At 52.0% G+C, this 16,560-nt stretch overlaps 1 protein-coding gene across 3 annotated transcripts in view; it reads right to left on the bottom strand.

Annotated features, from left to right (window-relative positions):
* Nucleotides 1–16,560, bottom strand: part of VAV2 (vav guanine nucleotide exchange factor 2) — a 153,280-nt gene that overhangs the window by 30,201 nt on the left and 106,519 nt on the right. For all 3 annotated transcript variants that reach the window (XM_075111913.1, XM_075111914.1, XM_075111915.1), the window contains one exon: nucleotides 9,063–9,131. In XM_075111913.1, coding sequence (XP_074968014.1) covers nucleotides 9,063–9,131 — 69 coding nt within the window. The remainder of the gene's footprint in view (nucleotides 1–9,062; nucleotides 9,132–16,560) is intronic.

The following is a 16,560-nucleotide window of genomic DNA, read 5'->3' on the forward strand; positions in this document are numbered from 1 at the left end:
CAAAAAAAGCCACATTTTCAGAACAGCCCACATCACTTAGGAGATGCCCCTGCAAGCACAGGCTTTAAAGGCATCACCAAGATGTATCGCCCAACTTGTATTTAAAGGTGATGGCGTTAGGTAATTGCCATCTGAGCCTTTACAAACTCCCCCAGGGGCTCCTAAGTCTTAGAATACTTTTGGAAATTCAACCTACAATAAATAGCAATTAACGATAATAATTTTAGTGCTTAGATCTACAGGTGCTGATTGCTAATGGCTCCCACTGAAGTCAACCCCGTGGGATCAGGACAGTGTGAAATGCTGAAATATCAAACAGCATTCACATATTTTATGAGCTATCTCTTTCAACAGGGGTACTAATTACATACAAATATATTTAGGTGTAAAACTGCTCAAACTGTAGCGCTTGGCATCGCTATATTACACAGCACGGAGCAGCAGAGCACATCTGTTTGCAAAACTGGGCTTTAATTCTTTTCTAAATGCAGTTCTTTCTATTTTTAAAAACAGATTTATTTAATAGAAGTTTGGGAATTTTAAATAAATACACTGGCATGATATATCCATCCCATTCTTCCAGAATGATGCATTGCAGCTGCTGTAATAATGCCCACTAATAGCTGGTGATCCATCTTCCCCTTCCCAAGCGTCGCCGTCACCGTTATTATCTGTACCAATATTTATATTCTCAGCTCCGCTCCTCATCCAGAGCGAGTAACTCCTGGTTCCTGATTAATCTTCCCTTCCCGCCCGCACCTTTCGGATTGCTGGCTGTCTCTCCATACATCATTTCCCTGGCTCGAGGGTCGTTAAGAAACGTACGGTTGGGTTAATGGCGGCAGCGTGAGCCCGGCTGGGTGTGACGCGACCACGGCGAGGGCTGCGGCGATGCTCCTGCCGGAGCAGAGCCCGCTTTGCGCGACGGCTGCTCACCCCCAGCCGCGCGAGCGCTCGGCAGCTGCTGCGGGCTCTGTACAGGAGGAGACGACAGCATCTTCTGGCTGATGCACCAGAGGCCGTGCTGGCATCCAGCGAGAGCTGGCCAGGCTGGAGAGCTGGGCCCAGGGGACCTCATGGAATCCAACACGACCAAGTGCCAGGTCCTGCCCCTGGGGGGGAACAACCCCCCGCACCAGCACAGGCTGGGGGGGACCTGCTGGAGAGCGGCTCTGCTGAGAGGCCCTGGGGGTGCTGGGGGGCAGCGAGGTGACCCTGAGCCAGCACCGGGCCCTTGGGGCCAAGGGGGCCAGTGGTGTCCTGGGGTGCATTGAAAGGAGTGTGGGCAGCAGGGCGAGGGAGGTTCTCCTCCCCCTCTGCTCTGCCCCAGTGAGGCCACATCTGGGGTGCTGCAGCCAGTTCTGGGCCCCCCAGTTCAAGAAGGGTGTGGAACTCCTTGAGCAAGGCCAGCGCAGAGCTGCCAAGGTGATCAGGGGCTGGAGCATCTCCCTTGTGAGGAAAGGCTGAGAGACCTGGGCTTGTTCAGCCTGGAGGAGAGAAGACCAAGGGGGATCTCAACAGTGCTTATAAATATCTGAAGGGCGGGTGTCAGGAGGATGGGCCGGACTCTTTTCAGCGGTGCCCAACGCCAGGCCAAGGGGCCACGGGCACAAGGTGGAACACGGGAAGTTCCACCTGAACATGAGGGGAAACCCCTTCCCTGTGCGGGTGCCAGAGCAGGGGCACAGGCTGCCCAGAGAGGCTGCGGGGTCCCTTCCCTGGAGACATTCACACCCCGCCTGGACGCGGTCCTGTGCCCCTGCTCTGGGGGTACCTGCTCAAGGTCCCTTCCAACCCCCACCATTCTGTGATTCTGTGATCCTGAGGTATCCCTGGGAAGCCCTGCATCCTGAGCATCACCTGGAACCTGCTTCCCATGTACACAAGCACAACCAGGTGCCAAATATCCAAGCCTCAGACCCCAGCATTGCCCACCCCCAGCCTGCTGCTCCACGGGGGCCCCAGCCTAGACAAGACCCCCCTTTTCTCCCCCACCGAGGTGCCACGAGCTCCAGACCATGGCCTGACACACACCAGGGTGTCACCATGAGAAACCCAGGTGACAGCATGGGATGCTGAAGGGGTTTTGCTAAATCACGGGCTGCCTGGACTGAGCCTGGAGAAGGATGGGCACCCCACAGACCTGGCCCAGCCTGGCCCTACCCAGAGTTCCTTTGGGCCACCAGGAAAGGGGCAGAAACACCTACTGAGGGCAAACACAGCATATTTCCCACAGAACTGGAAAGAGCCATCTGCCACAAACACTGCGCCCATCACGGGGAGCCACATCCTGACAGCGCCTCGCCGCCCTCGTTGCTCTAACCAAGGGCCAAGCCCCTGTCGCTCCGCTCGTTCCTGCTCCTCAACACCACTGCAAGCCCTTCCCACCTCCATTTTCTGGCCTGAGGCAAAAAACCAGGATGACTCCCTTGTCCTGGGGCCATCTGGAAAGCCACCTCCATTTCAGAGCTCAGGGGAGAGGCACTAGAAATGCTCAAACCCGATAGCTGTGGCAGTATTAAAACAACGATACCTTTGTCCGATGGACCCTTATTTATTAAAGCCCATCCCTAGTACATCTGTGAGAAACACCAGAGGCTGTCACTTTTATGGAGAGCAGTAAAACATGAAAATTAGCCTCCCCCGGAGCAGCCCATGAGCGGCTGAGCTTTGCCGGTGTATGTATGGCTGTCGATACTGCTGCTTTGCACGTACTGATTTGCATCGGTCTCCACAATTTGTCTGTCGGAGTCAAAAACACACACCCTCCCATCATTAAAAAAAGAGAACAGGTATCAGGATGATTTTAGCCAGTAGCAACCTAAGAACACACTAAATCCTAAATGCCATAAGGAGAGGGAAAGCGGGGCAGGCATTTTCCGTGTTTAGCACAGTTCCCTGCTGTGGGAGGCAATAAATTCAGCATCCCAAGCATGTCACGCGTAGACTGAACAACTTGAGCAAGGAAGGCCAGATCCTCACCTCATTCTTCACAAAGAAAAGCAATTTACTCCTTCAATAAAAGCAGCAGAGTCCACTAGTTACCTGTGGGTATCACAGCCTACGATCTTCTGCCTGGATTAGGAGATTCATTGACAGCTCTAGGTTTAGGAAAGGGACTTTATCCACCCGTCAGAGTTAACGCCAGCATTTGCAATTACTGTTATTAGAACAGATGTAACCAGCTTTGGGCTGGCAGCTTCTTGCCTAGCCGGGAAAGCTCATTCAAAGCAAAAAGAATAAAGCTTTTCATATCTAAGGTGATTTCAGGCAAAAACAATGCTTTTGGCTGAGCTCTTCCTTGCCAGCAATGGCTGCTTTGTACAAATGCCCTCCCAAGCAGGCAGCAGCCATGCCAAGGAGCAGCTCCCTTAACAGAGGGACCGATGCCAGGCTGCTGCCTTGGAGTAAGGGACAAACAGGGACATGGAAGGAGCCGGCTCGGGAAGGGCATGGTCCCTCGTGACCCCTGGGTGCCACCTCCCCAGATAGGATGCCAAAGTTGAGTTAATTTGAAGAAGAACCTCACTGCTGTGGGCGAAGGCATTGGTCCCACTGGTCCCACCACTGGGAACCAGCCCTCTGGAGCTCAGCACTGGGCCAAAACAGAGGGCACAGTCCGCCTTTGGGCTTTGGGAGAAGATGAGCTCTGGACTGGGCTGCCCACACCAGGGGATGGGTGCACATGGCCCATGATGTCCCAGTAAATACTCTGCAGCAGGTCCACTACACTAAAGGAATGCTGCACATCACATTTGCAGTGGCACCATGGATGAGGAGGGTAAGGGGGGAAAGCTCTGAGAGTCTTGAGAGCCACTGAAGGACCTCTTCATCCATAAAAGCTGCTCCAGGAAGTTGATGAGTTTGTACCAGCCTCAAGAATTCAAGGATGAGCCCAAGCGAGGCCCTCAGGGCAAACCCACCACGCCAAAGCCCTGGTGCCAAAGCCCTGTCCAAACCACGGCACTGCTTTTGCTCAGCTGATGAACAAGCCAGAACCACCAGGAAGAGCAAAAGGAAGAGGAGGAGGAGAGAGAAGGAGCTAAAATAAGCCAACCAAAAGACAAACCCAGACTTCCAGCCCTGTGGCCGAGGTTAAGAGCCAGAAGACCTCAGATCCACCGCCGGGTCCAGGCTGGAAGTGCATTTGCAGGGTCCCTGAGACAGCTGCCCAGCAGCTGCGAGGCTCCAGTTCGCCCCAGTAATCCTCCACTTTCTCATTCTTACTCTGCACTTACAGCTATAAATAGACAGTTCATCTGATCAACCCACTCATTCACAGTCTCTGTCAGATGAGGACAAGCAGAGTCCTATATTTGCAGCACATCTGGCAGGCTTAGGTTTCAGTGTGAAGGAGTGCAAGATGTGCAGTCACTGGACTCGAGATCTTGCAGGGTTTTAATTAGCCAGATTGTACTTGGACGGAGACACGTGTCTGGAAATAGCAAGAGAAGCCTTTTGCCATCTATTCTACTCAGGTCTTACGTTCCCCATTCTAAGTGGAATGTTATAATCCCAAGAATGAACCTCACACAGTTATAGCAACTAACATGATCCTAGAAATGGCACAAGTAGGACATGTAAAAATCTTTACTGGTGACAAAGAAGAAAAGACACGTTTACAAGTGCTATGGCTCGAGTGCCGTGTACCATGGAGCCATTTATTTAACTGGCTGGCGAGCGTGGTTTTTCCAACACAGGAAAAATAATGAGAAAAGTGGCAGCTAACTTATCATCTCACCTTGGCTCTTCTATTCATTACTTTTCTTAATGCACTTGCGAAATTCTGCTGATCACATCACTATTTTGGAAGATACGAGGAGGCAATGCTGGTGACAGCAATGAAAGAAGTAGGACAAACTTCAGCAAGAAGCTCTTGGCAGGAGACAGGTTGTTGGCAGAGTCTGTACCCAAACGAATCGCATCGCTTGAGAAATTGAGGCCAGGCAGGAGATCGTCGGCAACGCCCTTTCTCTACGATGAAAGGTTTGGAAACAACATTGCTATCCCCAGTACTTTTGTTGGGGATAAATCCCCAGCAAGCTGTGGCTTGAAACAAGACTGGGGGACACCGACCTGCTGGACAAGTCCCCTTGGGGCACACGCCGGCCCCAGCACAGGGTTTGGTGGGGAGCTGCTTTGCTTAGAACACTTTCTTCGTCCTTTTTGCAACACTACAACTTCTCCCCTCAAAGCAATTGGCTTTGAAAGGAAAAAAGGAGGTAAAAGTGATGCAAATTAAATATTTCACGTCAAGTCATTCACAGCACTTCTGCCTGACTCTGAATTCCTCAAATAGCTACCAAACAACCCAAAACCCACCCTATGTGTAATCCACCCGAGCCTGCCGGGCTCTGCACCAGCGTAGAGGGACAGCGCCGTGAAGCAGAGATGGTTCATGATAAAGAAGGTTCTGGTGCTGTAAAGAGGATCAGGATTAATTGCTCTCGTAAATTTAATGAGACAAAATAACTGGAGAAAGCTTAAGTGGCAGCAGAGAAAATTTTGGTTAAATATTATGTAGAACTTCAGAAGTACGAGAATGGTTTGGGGCATCTCAAAACACCCATCAAGAGAGATGGAAAAGCGGTTGGCAGGGAAGATGCTCAGCTGTAAGGTGGATAACTGCCTACTGCTGTCAGTGCCCAGCAGCCATAGCGGTGTGGGAGGCGGCAGCTCACACCCTGCAGACCCACAGGAGCTCCAGCAGGACAAGGGTCGCTTTAATTTTTGGGGGCAGGCTCCAGCAAACGAGCCCATGTGTTGCCATTGCAAAGCCCTGCTCATTTCCCGGGCCAACTCCCCAAAACCCGGCTGCTGCTCGAGGGTCTGGCACTACGGCACGCGGAAATAAATCAGGCAGCAGAGGACAGACGCCCCTTTACTGCTCCTCCCAGTATCGATCAGGCACCATTTGCAGACCGGCCAGCCCTCGCCATCTGCCCAGGCTCTCTGCAGGCTGCCATCTGGCCGATGGTAAAGCAAATCGAGGGGCCGGCGGGCTGAGGACAGGGAATTTGAGAACTTTCTAGCTCCCCTGATACCCTTTTAGTTTCCCCTCCCCTTTCCATCACCAATTGTTCTTTTGTTTTTTGGGGGTTTTGCCTTTTTTTTTTTTTTTTTTTTAAAATAAATAGCTGTTTCCAGGCAATTATCTGCCTTGATCTGCCGGATGGCTGACCCAGTGAGTGCTGGGGAGCTGCATGCAGCCCAGCATAACCTCTGCGATACCCCAAAGGTGGAAGCACAATGAGTTCATCAAGGCATGAACATCCTTTATACACACCAGCACCCCGCGGCCACCCCGCGCTTGCACGCAGACAGCTTGTTTCTGCAGCGCACGTAAACGGCCCTCGTGGCGCTGCTATTGATCCGCTCCCAGCCCCGGCGCTGGCTTTTGTCCCCGGCTGCCGCAGCTCCTCCAGGTCAGGAGGGACCTCGCTGCCCCGCGGGATGAAGGTCCTCGCTCTTCAGAGCATCGTGGGGACAACGGGGACAAAGCCTGGTTCCTTCTGCTTCCCAAATCTGCACCTTCGTCACAAACATGTTTGTATTTTGAAAGCTTTGCAGAACAGGATTTCACCCAAAATCTCAACGGGGGGGACACCAAACCACTCCGCTTATGTACTTAAGGTTGAAATGAAGCATTCTGACATTCTCAAAAAAAGCCACTTTTACCAGCCCCCAGAATGCCCTGTTAGAACCACCTCAATATTTATCCTGAGCTTTTAACCCAGCAGCCGACCAAAGAGAGCTCCCTTTGGGAGGCTCCCCTCTCCTGGGGGGTGACGTGGCGGTGCTGAGCCCACCGGGGCTGTCCCTCCTCACCTGCACCCCAGCCCTTCGAGGCCAGTGGGGACGGCAGGCTGGCCACTTGCAGCAGCACGTTTCATACAGACAGGACTGTGCATCCCTCCAAAATGATCCAAAGGGCAAAAATAATCACTCAGCTGCACAGATGTAGCAGGTTAACATGGAAAAAAACACGCAGAGATGGAGGGGTGTTTCTCGCTACGGGGAGGATTTGCCACACCTGCTTGTGCTGTTTGGTAGCAGTTCCTTCCACGCGTTGGGTCGCTTCGCTGTTTGCTGTGAAAATCCTCTCCTCGCCTCCAATAAAGCATTTTGGATGCACTCGGATCTTCCCAAGGCTGCTGGGTCATCAGCAACATTAAATGCAAAGATGCTGGATGGAGTGAATCATTCCTAGCTCATGAATGACACCCTTGTTCAGCTGTTTGGCGATCGGCAGCAGCTAAGAAAGAGCTTTCTCATGCGGCCCCGCGGTTTGCCAGCGCCCAGCGTCGGTGCCCAGTACGCACCATTGTGACCGGCAAATTTCCAATGAAAGTTTCCTTGTCAAGCACGGAGAGACGCTCCTTGTCAAAGGGAGAAAGAGAGACTATTGCTGACGTGTCTCCAGGCAGCGGGAGCAGCAACACTCATGCTAAGGGGCTCTCTGGGGCATTTCTGGGGTTTTACGGGTGAATCGCGTCTTCATTTCGTAGGCTGTGTTTCCGTGCACAACCTGGCTGCGCTGGGAGGGCAGATCTGGATGGAGGCATTTTTGCAATATCCCCATGCTGATCTACACGTGCCTTTCCCCAGTGGTCCCAACTAAAGATGTAAAGAAGAGGATTTTGCAAAGAATGGTGAAAAAAGGAAGGTTAAAAGTTGGAGACAATCAGGGACAGAATAGGGAAATCAATGAGAAATAAACCTCTAAGACATCTGAGCACGGGACTTGGGCATCTAAGACCCTCTCATGGAGGGACCAACTCGCAGCCATGAGCAAAGGTCCGCGGAACAGTTTGGGAAGCTTCCACCTGGACACCCTGCGAGAGCTGCACCGCCGGCAGCAGAGCAGCTAAAGCTGGGAGCCCATCTTCAACAGGAACATCCTGTGCCGAAACCCCGACTTCTAGGGGAGGACTCCCATCCCCACCAGCGCTTGTGTGCGAGGTCACAAACTTCAGCACAAACCTTTCTCCAATTAAAAGCACACCCGTGTTTGAGAATCAAGAATTTTAAAACCCAATATTAAAGGGATTTTGAGAAGTTTAGGAGAGGGGGGTGGGAAATGTTGTTCTTGAAAGGATCCCTTTATAAGTTAAAATTTTATTAAACTGTAGCTGCTGGGAGCAAACCGCGAGCAGGGGATTCCAGGGTACTCCATTCCCTTGACTAGTAATTTATGATTTACTTTTGTAATAACTGAAGCCATAAGGAACTCATTGGATTAAGGAGTCTTATTATTTATGTTGTGGAACAATAATATTTAACTGTATAAAGCCACATATCCACCCATACAGACTTTCCCTCCGTATGAAACAGACTGCACTTCATAAGTAAAACCCTGGCCCCGCTGAAGCCGATGGGAACGCTGCCATCGAATTCCGACAGAGCCCATGTTTCACCATATACGTTGTAGTTCAAGGTTGCTTAAAAGCCTGTTGTAACATCACCATGGGCAGCAAAACACAGACACCAGAGACCCAGATAAATCCAGACACAGAAACCCCGGCAGCATCACCCCGCATTCCACTGTGCCACCAGTGACAGGCACGACAGGTCCCCTGCGAGCGTCTGCCCTGGCACTGGCTGGTGTGGTCCAAAAATCACTCCCGGGGGATGTAGATCCATGTACCAGCACCCACGCAGCCCCAGAAATGCCATGGTGGGGTCCGGCGCTGAGTTAGCCATGGGCACCCCAGTCCCAGCAAGCGGCTCAGCTCCGTCAGCTTGGAGGACGAATGACGTCCCGGGGTTTTGCAGCTAACGATGGGATGTAGCGGGCGGAGGGGCTCCCCGCGTATCTGGCCCCCCTTCACCTCCCACCGAGCCGCTCATAAACTCAACCCGATTAAAAGTGATGTCTCCCAGGGCTCTACATGGGAAAAGACGGACTATTGTCAGAGCACAAAAATCTCCTGGCAAGGCGATCAAAGCAGCCGGCCCGGCGCTCCGAGCCCCGCTGTCAAATTTTACCCGACTTCGCTGGAACTACATTGCAGCTTTTCCCTTTCTGTGTCCCCTCCCTGCGAGAAGGCGAGGCCACTTACTCCGCCAGCTCCTCCAAGCTCCGATATACATCGTCATCGTTTTCCGTGGTTTCCTCCGACGGGAAGGGCCTGGGGGAGGAGAGGAATGACAGCGTTATTGGTGTATCTCACCCCTCGCAGCAGATCCCCTGCAGCCCCAGCTGAACTCAGCCCTGCCTCGAGCGTCCTGTTGAGCAGAGGGTGTTTTGGAACAAAATATTCACTGCAAATACATTTTTTTCCTATTCAGGCATCAGCTCCCAGGAGGACCTCATCTCCGCTGCTTCCCACAGGCAGCGCTGGCATGGTGGGACAAGAAACCAGGTGGTGAGACCGGTTCACCCCAGGGCACCATCTGAGCACCGAAGTGAGGAGCTCCATCGTCTAACAGCATCGTTCAGACCCGGTGTCTGAGCCGCCGCTCCCCGCTGTGCTGGTGCTGGCACAAGTGACTCAGTAGAGATCTAATTCAAGTCTCGTGTAGGACTTGTTGAGACAGAGAAATACTCTCTCCTGCACCCGCGACGGAGCCTTTCTACCTGCGAGCCCCTGCCCCACTCGGCCGGGGCACGGCCAGGGCACACCGAGCTGATGCCCATCGGCGTCTCCCACCACTGCAAGTAGCTGATGCCACCAGAGTGAACGAGTCCTTACAAAACCTGGAATTCCTCATCTTAACAACTTTGTGATAGCTGAAAAAAGTTAAAACCCTGGGGATGAGGGAAAGGACACCAAAAGGGCAAAAGGAAGGGAGGAGAAAGCAGATTAAAAGAGAAAGGGAGGGAGTGGGGGGAAAGCAAGAATTCCTTGGCTCATTCTAAAGTAATAACCAAATAATGTATGAAGGAGATGAAAAATACTGCTTTAATTAAACCCAATGTATTATTGCTGGCACAGAGCCACGGTGGACTCTGGCTCTGCTGGGGCTGGATGCACCTTGCAACCACGGCTGCGTCGGGCTGGGGCTCCCTGCGCTCACAGCGAGCCTTGCTCCAGCCAGCCCAGAGCACAGGGAACACGGGCTGCAGCCCGTGGGCACCGCAGCGAAGGCAGCCGGGGGTCCCCAGGCCACGAGCCACACAGGACGGGATGCTGATGCTGGGGCGGAGGAAAACGGGATACACGTGAACTTTTAACTGCCCCCAAGAGCAATTTCCTCCTCTTCCCTCCCACCCTCCCTGTCTCATGATAGATTGCCTCTCCTGAAAGATTTAATACGTGGCCTGGCTAGCCCCCGAATTTGCTATTTTTGCATCCTGTCTCTAGCATTAATTTGCCTTCCCTCTTCTGCTCTACTTCACCCTTCCTTTGGTTAGCGACTTCAGACCAAGTGTTTTGAAATACTGCTCAAATCTACAGCAAGTTCAATTAAAACCACGACCAGCTGGTGAGCCCAGGAGGGAAAACAGCCACGGTGACCCCAGCCACAGCACAGGACAATTTCATGCAGAGGCTGCCGTGCCTCTGCTTGAGTCGCAAACCCGCAGGAACCACGGAGCACCCAAGGCTGGCAAGTCTAACCATGCCCACGTGCAAAGCGGCAACGCGGGAGGGAGGAGAGCGATGGGAGGGCGGAGAGCGATGGGTGGGGAGAGCAGCTGGGGCTGTGCCTGCTCTCACGGTCTCATTGCAAGGCAGGTGCCATTGGGCGATCGTCCCAACACCCCAACATCTGGCACAAACAGCTGTCCATGCATTTTCGAGATGTGGGGGGAAGCCTGTTTTGGAGAGAAGCTTCGAAGCATAAAGTGAGAGACCATGAGGCACCCAGGATCGTTACAAAACGTGCATGGCTGCATGCATTTCCTCTCCACTGCTGTCCCCTGGGGATTAGTGCCAAACACAAAAGCGGTGTGAAGCACAGACAAAAAAGCCACCAGCTCCTCCTGCACGTGGCTGAGCCGATCATGGGAACCGGTCTTGGAGTTCAGCCCCGACGGGCGAGGGGGTACGGCAGCCGCTGCCGCAGGGCTACACCGTCCCGCACAGCTCCGGCAAGAAAGAAATCAGAGGTGACCTCTGTTTAAACACCACTTGTTAAAAATAATAGTAATAAAAAAAAATCCACCACAGGGCACAACCTCCTTTCTTTTACATGCATCTTCTGCTCTTAATCTCCAACTATTTCCTTCTCCAGTGCTCACCATGCCAGAAAGAAAGAAGTAAAAGAGGCATAAAGAATATTAAAATCGCAAGCGCACATTTCCAGCCATAAATGTGGGCTTGAGGTGCAATCAGTTCCTGTGATAAACCCCCCGCCACGTAAGACAAGGAGACTGCAAAGAGAGAAAAATATTTTCTAATGAGAGTTTCACGGAGACGGCAGCTCCATCAGCCCTCCTAACTTCACCTTGACCGTCGGTAAAGCACCAGACTGAAAGTCAGGGCAGGGGAGGAATTAATAACCTGTATCTCTGCAATAGCAGTTAATCGCTAAATAAGGATGCACAGAATGCAATTAAAAGGAAAGTCACACTGAGGAGAGGATTACTAAATGGACCATCTAAAATCTGGAGCTGAAGAATGGCTTTTTAGATAAAGCCTTGGGTTTGCTCTTTGTTCTTGCCTCGCTCCCCAGCTGTCCATGCCTCAAGCAGCTCCGAGAGGCTCCCTGCGCCCCCACGTCACCACTGCGGGAGCAGAGCTGCCATCGACCCGCAGCTCCTCTCCCTGCCTCCAAAACAGGGTGCCGGCCCCCAGACTGCAGGGCAAGTCACCCAGGGCTGGGACCGTGCCACGGTCCTTGCTCTTCCCCTAAAGCCTTATGTGCAAGGACACAATTTAATTGAGCTCTACTAATTATGGCTATTATTTAAAGTATCTCCCTACTTTTGGCTTAAGTTCCCTTATATATCCATTTACATTATTTTTTCTTTGCTGAACACAGGAAAAATGAATCCTCCAGCAATGAGCCGGTGAGGATGAACCTCCAGCAGCCAGCTACAGAAAAACACACTAAACATTTTTCTACCTAGATTCGCACCGGCACCAGGGGTCAGGGCGTTGCTGGCAGGAGGCGCGGGGTGAACTGCCCACCCCCATCAACTACTGCCCACCCAGCCCTGTCCCATCAATTATTGCCTGTGTTGCTGGTTTTGCCGCTTCCCATCAGATCACCTTCGTGGCTCCCCACCGCAGGCCAGGCTCCTCTCAGGGCAATGTTTTCCACTTGAGCTGGCTGCAGAAACAGATTTGATGTGGTGGGGAGAAGCAGGGGTGGGGAGAGCCCTGCTCTTGCTGCTGCTCCACCAGACCCACGTCAAGGCAACTCTAAGAAAAGCCAACTGGGTGAGCTTTTAACCCAGTGTTTCTCACTGGGGTTTCTCTTGTGCACATCCAGGTCCAGGACAGGACTTGCATGTAGACGCCTTCATGCAGATTATCAACTTAGCCCCAGCCATGCAGGGAGAAGTATCTCCATCTGCTTGGGCGATGGTGCTGCACGTGTTCCAGCCACGAGCTCCCCAAGAGCAACTGCATAGTTTGGGACCAGTTCAGGTGCCATTATTTTTTTAAAAAAGAGCAGAAACATTGGAAGTCAAGGGGTGCAGAAGCTACTGATTCCCTGGGAAATTCTTAGAGATCTCCAGGTGCATTGCAACTTCATACATAGTATTAAACGCTACAGCTGGGAATGCCCAACAAGTAAAGTATTCTGAGTCCACTGAAACCCATCGGGTTTGCAGAGATCCCAGTTCTTTTAAATTCATTTGAAAATGTCTCTTATTTAATATCTTTAGTTAAGCACCAGACTTTGTTATTTACTCCACCATCATGAAAAACCACCTGCTGAGCCATTTATCCTCCCAGCCCACGCCTGGGCTGCAGCAAGCCCGATCCCGCTCAGATGAACAGCAAAAGCCCGAGAAACATCAAACACTGCTAAAACAGGCTCTTAGAGATAATAAACCTCCCAGAGTAGGCTTCTTCACAGACAAACCCCACCGCATTCAACAGCATCGCTTCCAGAGATCAGAGAGAACCAAAGTAGGATCGATCTGATGCGTTTGGTTTAGAGCCTAAAAGAGAAGGAAAGACCAAGTAATTTGTTATGGAGTTTAGAGTGAGCTTCTCCTCTTGAGGACAAGGCTTACAGCAGATGATCGTTCTCGACATGCGATGCAAAGCACCCCCTTGATCTTACAAAACACTGAGGCTGCTTTCAGGGTTGAGAGCTTGCATATGCAGAGCAGGCTGCGCCCTGCAAATGCAATGCGCTCTCACACGGAAAGGCAGGAGCAGTCCGCAGCCAGAGCACATCACACGGGGCGACAATCAATTCCTCTTTCACGAGGCACCTAATGCAAAAGCCCTCCCCTGCCCTCAGCGGTCACTCGGGTTACCCCATGATCCATCCCACGCCGTATCCTCATCAGCCGCCCCCGTGTGCTCCCCTGCGATAATCCTCTCCGGTGGGGAGAAGTCGCAGCTCGCTGCACCGCCTGGCTGCTCTCTCCTCTGAATTATTTAAAGGGAAGAGCCAGGTAGGCTGCAATTCTAACAGCAATAAGCAGGAAGATTTATTTATTTATGAACATATTTCAGCATCTGGGTGCCTCGTCCTAGCAACTTAAGCCAGCTGTCCACCTCTGCGGTACCATCACAGAGAATACAGAGGGTCAGGGATGGCTCAGCTTGAGTCTGATCATTTTGTACAGTAGCATCTTAGCATCAAATCCATGTGTGACAGAGCAGGGAGGATCCAACATGACTTGTTTTCTATTTTCCCTGTCTCCATTCTGATTTCTTGGGGTCAAACACCAGCCCTGGGAACAGAAAGCCTGGTGAGAAGCAGGTAGGGTGGAAATGTCCCACTCACTGCCCTTGCCCCAAGGAGCAGTCCCCATCCGAGGCCGCTCTCAGAGGAGACCATCCATCAGGCAGATCTGCAAGGTTTTCATGACTTGTGTGAACACCCACAGGAGACTAAAGGAGGTGGCTCAACCCTTGCCAGGAGCGGGACTCCAGCCTCCCCATGCCACCATGCCAATCTCCCCTCCTTTCTTAGGTCCAGGGATCACACTTCAGTGTTTTAAAAAGCAGGCGGATTATGTGACACCTGTGAAACCTGAGCTGCTCCCATCTGCTGCCCCTTCTGCGAGGGATTTCTTGATAAATGGCAAGGACCAGAGCCTCAAGCTGGTGCAAAGGAGCTTCTACAGCTCTGCTAGGATGGACAGGGCTGGGCTGAGTATTCCTGGCTCAGAATCTGGCAGAAAAACATTTCCATAGCATGGCGTCTAAAGACTGTAATTACACCTTGCCGTAACTCACGAAACCCATGGCTGGGTGTACAGATCCTCCGACAAGCCCATTTTGAAGAAAGCAGGGTGGCAAATACGAAGAAAACCCACGGGAGCCTGCGATTTCCCCAAGATTCTGGGCTTCAGACTGTGCTTTCCGTATGAGTTTGGGTGGGGGTTTAGCAGCCGGCTTTAGCTCCTGTGCTTCCAGATGAGTCCATCTGTCCCACTGCTGAGGTTTAACACTGCTTCAATCCCAAGATTGCTTCTCCAGGGGAAGCAATCTGACCTGGGCTGTTCGTAGCACATCATTTTCATAGCTCCAACCTTCCCCTCTTTTTCTGCAGGATGGCAAGCCACTCCCTGGGCATGGGGTCCCCCATCAGCCATCAGTTCTGGCACCCCGGAGCGGTAGCGGGTCCCCCGTGCACGCCGTCGTGCCTTCATGAGCACAGCACTCCTGGAGCCGTCCAAAGCAAACCACGTGCCTTTGCAAGATGTTTACACGCAACTGAAAATGCCTTCATCTTTGGCTTCAGTGGGATTAAGGCAGATTAAAGTGGCGTTTAATTTACTGGTGTACCAAGAGGTGGCTGTGAGCTGACCTGGGGCGAGCAAAGAGGTGACCTGGAGGTGCTTCTCCAGCCCCGCTCTCGACCCGGGAAGCACCGCCGAGCTTTGGTTCCCATCTGTGAAATGGGAACAAGCGTCAGGGAATGATTTTGGCAAAGTACTGCGAGATGGATGAAAACCATGCTATGAATGCCCAAGAGCCATTTTTATAAAGCAGAATGGAATCAATTCTCTCCCTGCAGAACAAGAGACATCGGAGCATACCAAAAGCTGCTGAATTTAATTAAAATCATACTATTGTGTTACATTACTCATCTCTGGAAAGAAGCACCTCATGCCGTGCCAGATTTTAGACATGTCCTCTGAAAAATTATTATTTGCTTTTATTTGTGGTCTGGAACTTGCAAAATTCTCACAAGATTAATTCTGATAGAAATTCAGTGGGGAAACAGCAAGCTACATCATCAGATAACACAAAGATGATGATTTTGCAGAAGAGCACTTACAGCATTTAGCACAGTGCACTGCACAGTGCCCAAGGGTTAGCTGCATACCCTGCTTTATCTTTAGCTCAAATCTGAACCAACTATTTCTGGAGACTATGAGACAAGAAAATAACAGCTCGTATAACTTTATGTTTCAACACATTATCGCATTTTTAAAAAATTCTCATGTACCAATGCTTTGCTCAAGAAGGCGGGATGATTTTCTCCTCACTTCAGCTCCACATTGACGATAACAGATGGATAAAATCAAAAGGGGAATCCAGAAACATCTTTCTCAAAAATAAAGGAAAAAAAACCCCAAAACTCTCTGGGGTAACAGCACAACCAATCACTAGGAAACAATTTCGCCCAGGTCTCTGACTCAGAAGAAAACTAGATTTGAAAATGACGTGGCTAAAAATCAACGGCAAGCGCAGTGAGGAGGGACATCGTCAGCCCTCCCTCCCGGTGGGACATCCTCGTGGCCCTGGTAACACCAGCAACGCACAGGCAGCAGGTTGGGGAGGAGGAAGGATGCCCTCACAGCTCAGACACCGGCTTGAAACCGCAGCAGTGCCCTGCCAAGCCCAGCGCCAGGGCAGGCGGGCTGCGCCCACCACAGGGGCAGCCGGCCAGAGCCCTTGCCCCGGCGAGCCAATGCGACTAACTCAAGCTCAGGGCACGCTCGCTCCAGGTAGAGGGCACCCATCAGCCGGGGAGCATCAGAACAAACCACAGCCAGGACGTAAACACCTGGGACGCACCCCACGGCATTTAACAACACCCCCGCAAGGCTCTGCCCCAGTGAGGCCACACCTGGGGTGCTGCAGCCAGTTCTGGGCCCCCCAGTTCAAGAAGGATGTGGAACTGCTGGAGCAAGGCCAGGAGAGAGCTATGGAGATGGTCAGGGGCTGGAGCATCTCCCTTAGGAGGAAAGGCTGAGGGACCTGGGCTTGTTCAGCCTGGAGAAGAGAAGACCAAGGGGGATCTCAACAATGCTTATAAATACCTGAAGGGCGGGTGTCAGGAGGATGGGCCGGACTCTTTTCAGCGGTGCCCAACAACAGGCCAAGGGGCAACAGGCACAAGTTGGAACACGGGAAGCTCCACCTGAACATGAGGACAAACCCCTTCCCTGTGCGGGTGCCAGAGCAGGGGCACAGGCTGCCCAGAGAGGCTGTGGGGTCCCTTCCCTGGGGACATTCACCCCCCGCCTGG

The sequence above is a fragment of the Phalacrocorax aristotelis genome, chromosome 17, assembly GCF_949628215.1.
Source record: "Phalacrocorax aristotelis chromosome 17, bGulAri2.1, whole genome shotgun sequence".
NCBI lineage: Eukaryota > Metazoa > Chordata > Aves > Suliformes > Phalacrocoracidae > Phalacrocorax > Phalacrocorax aristotelis.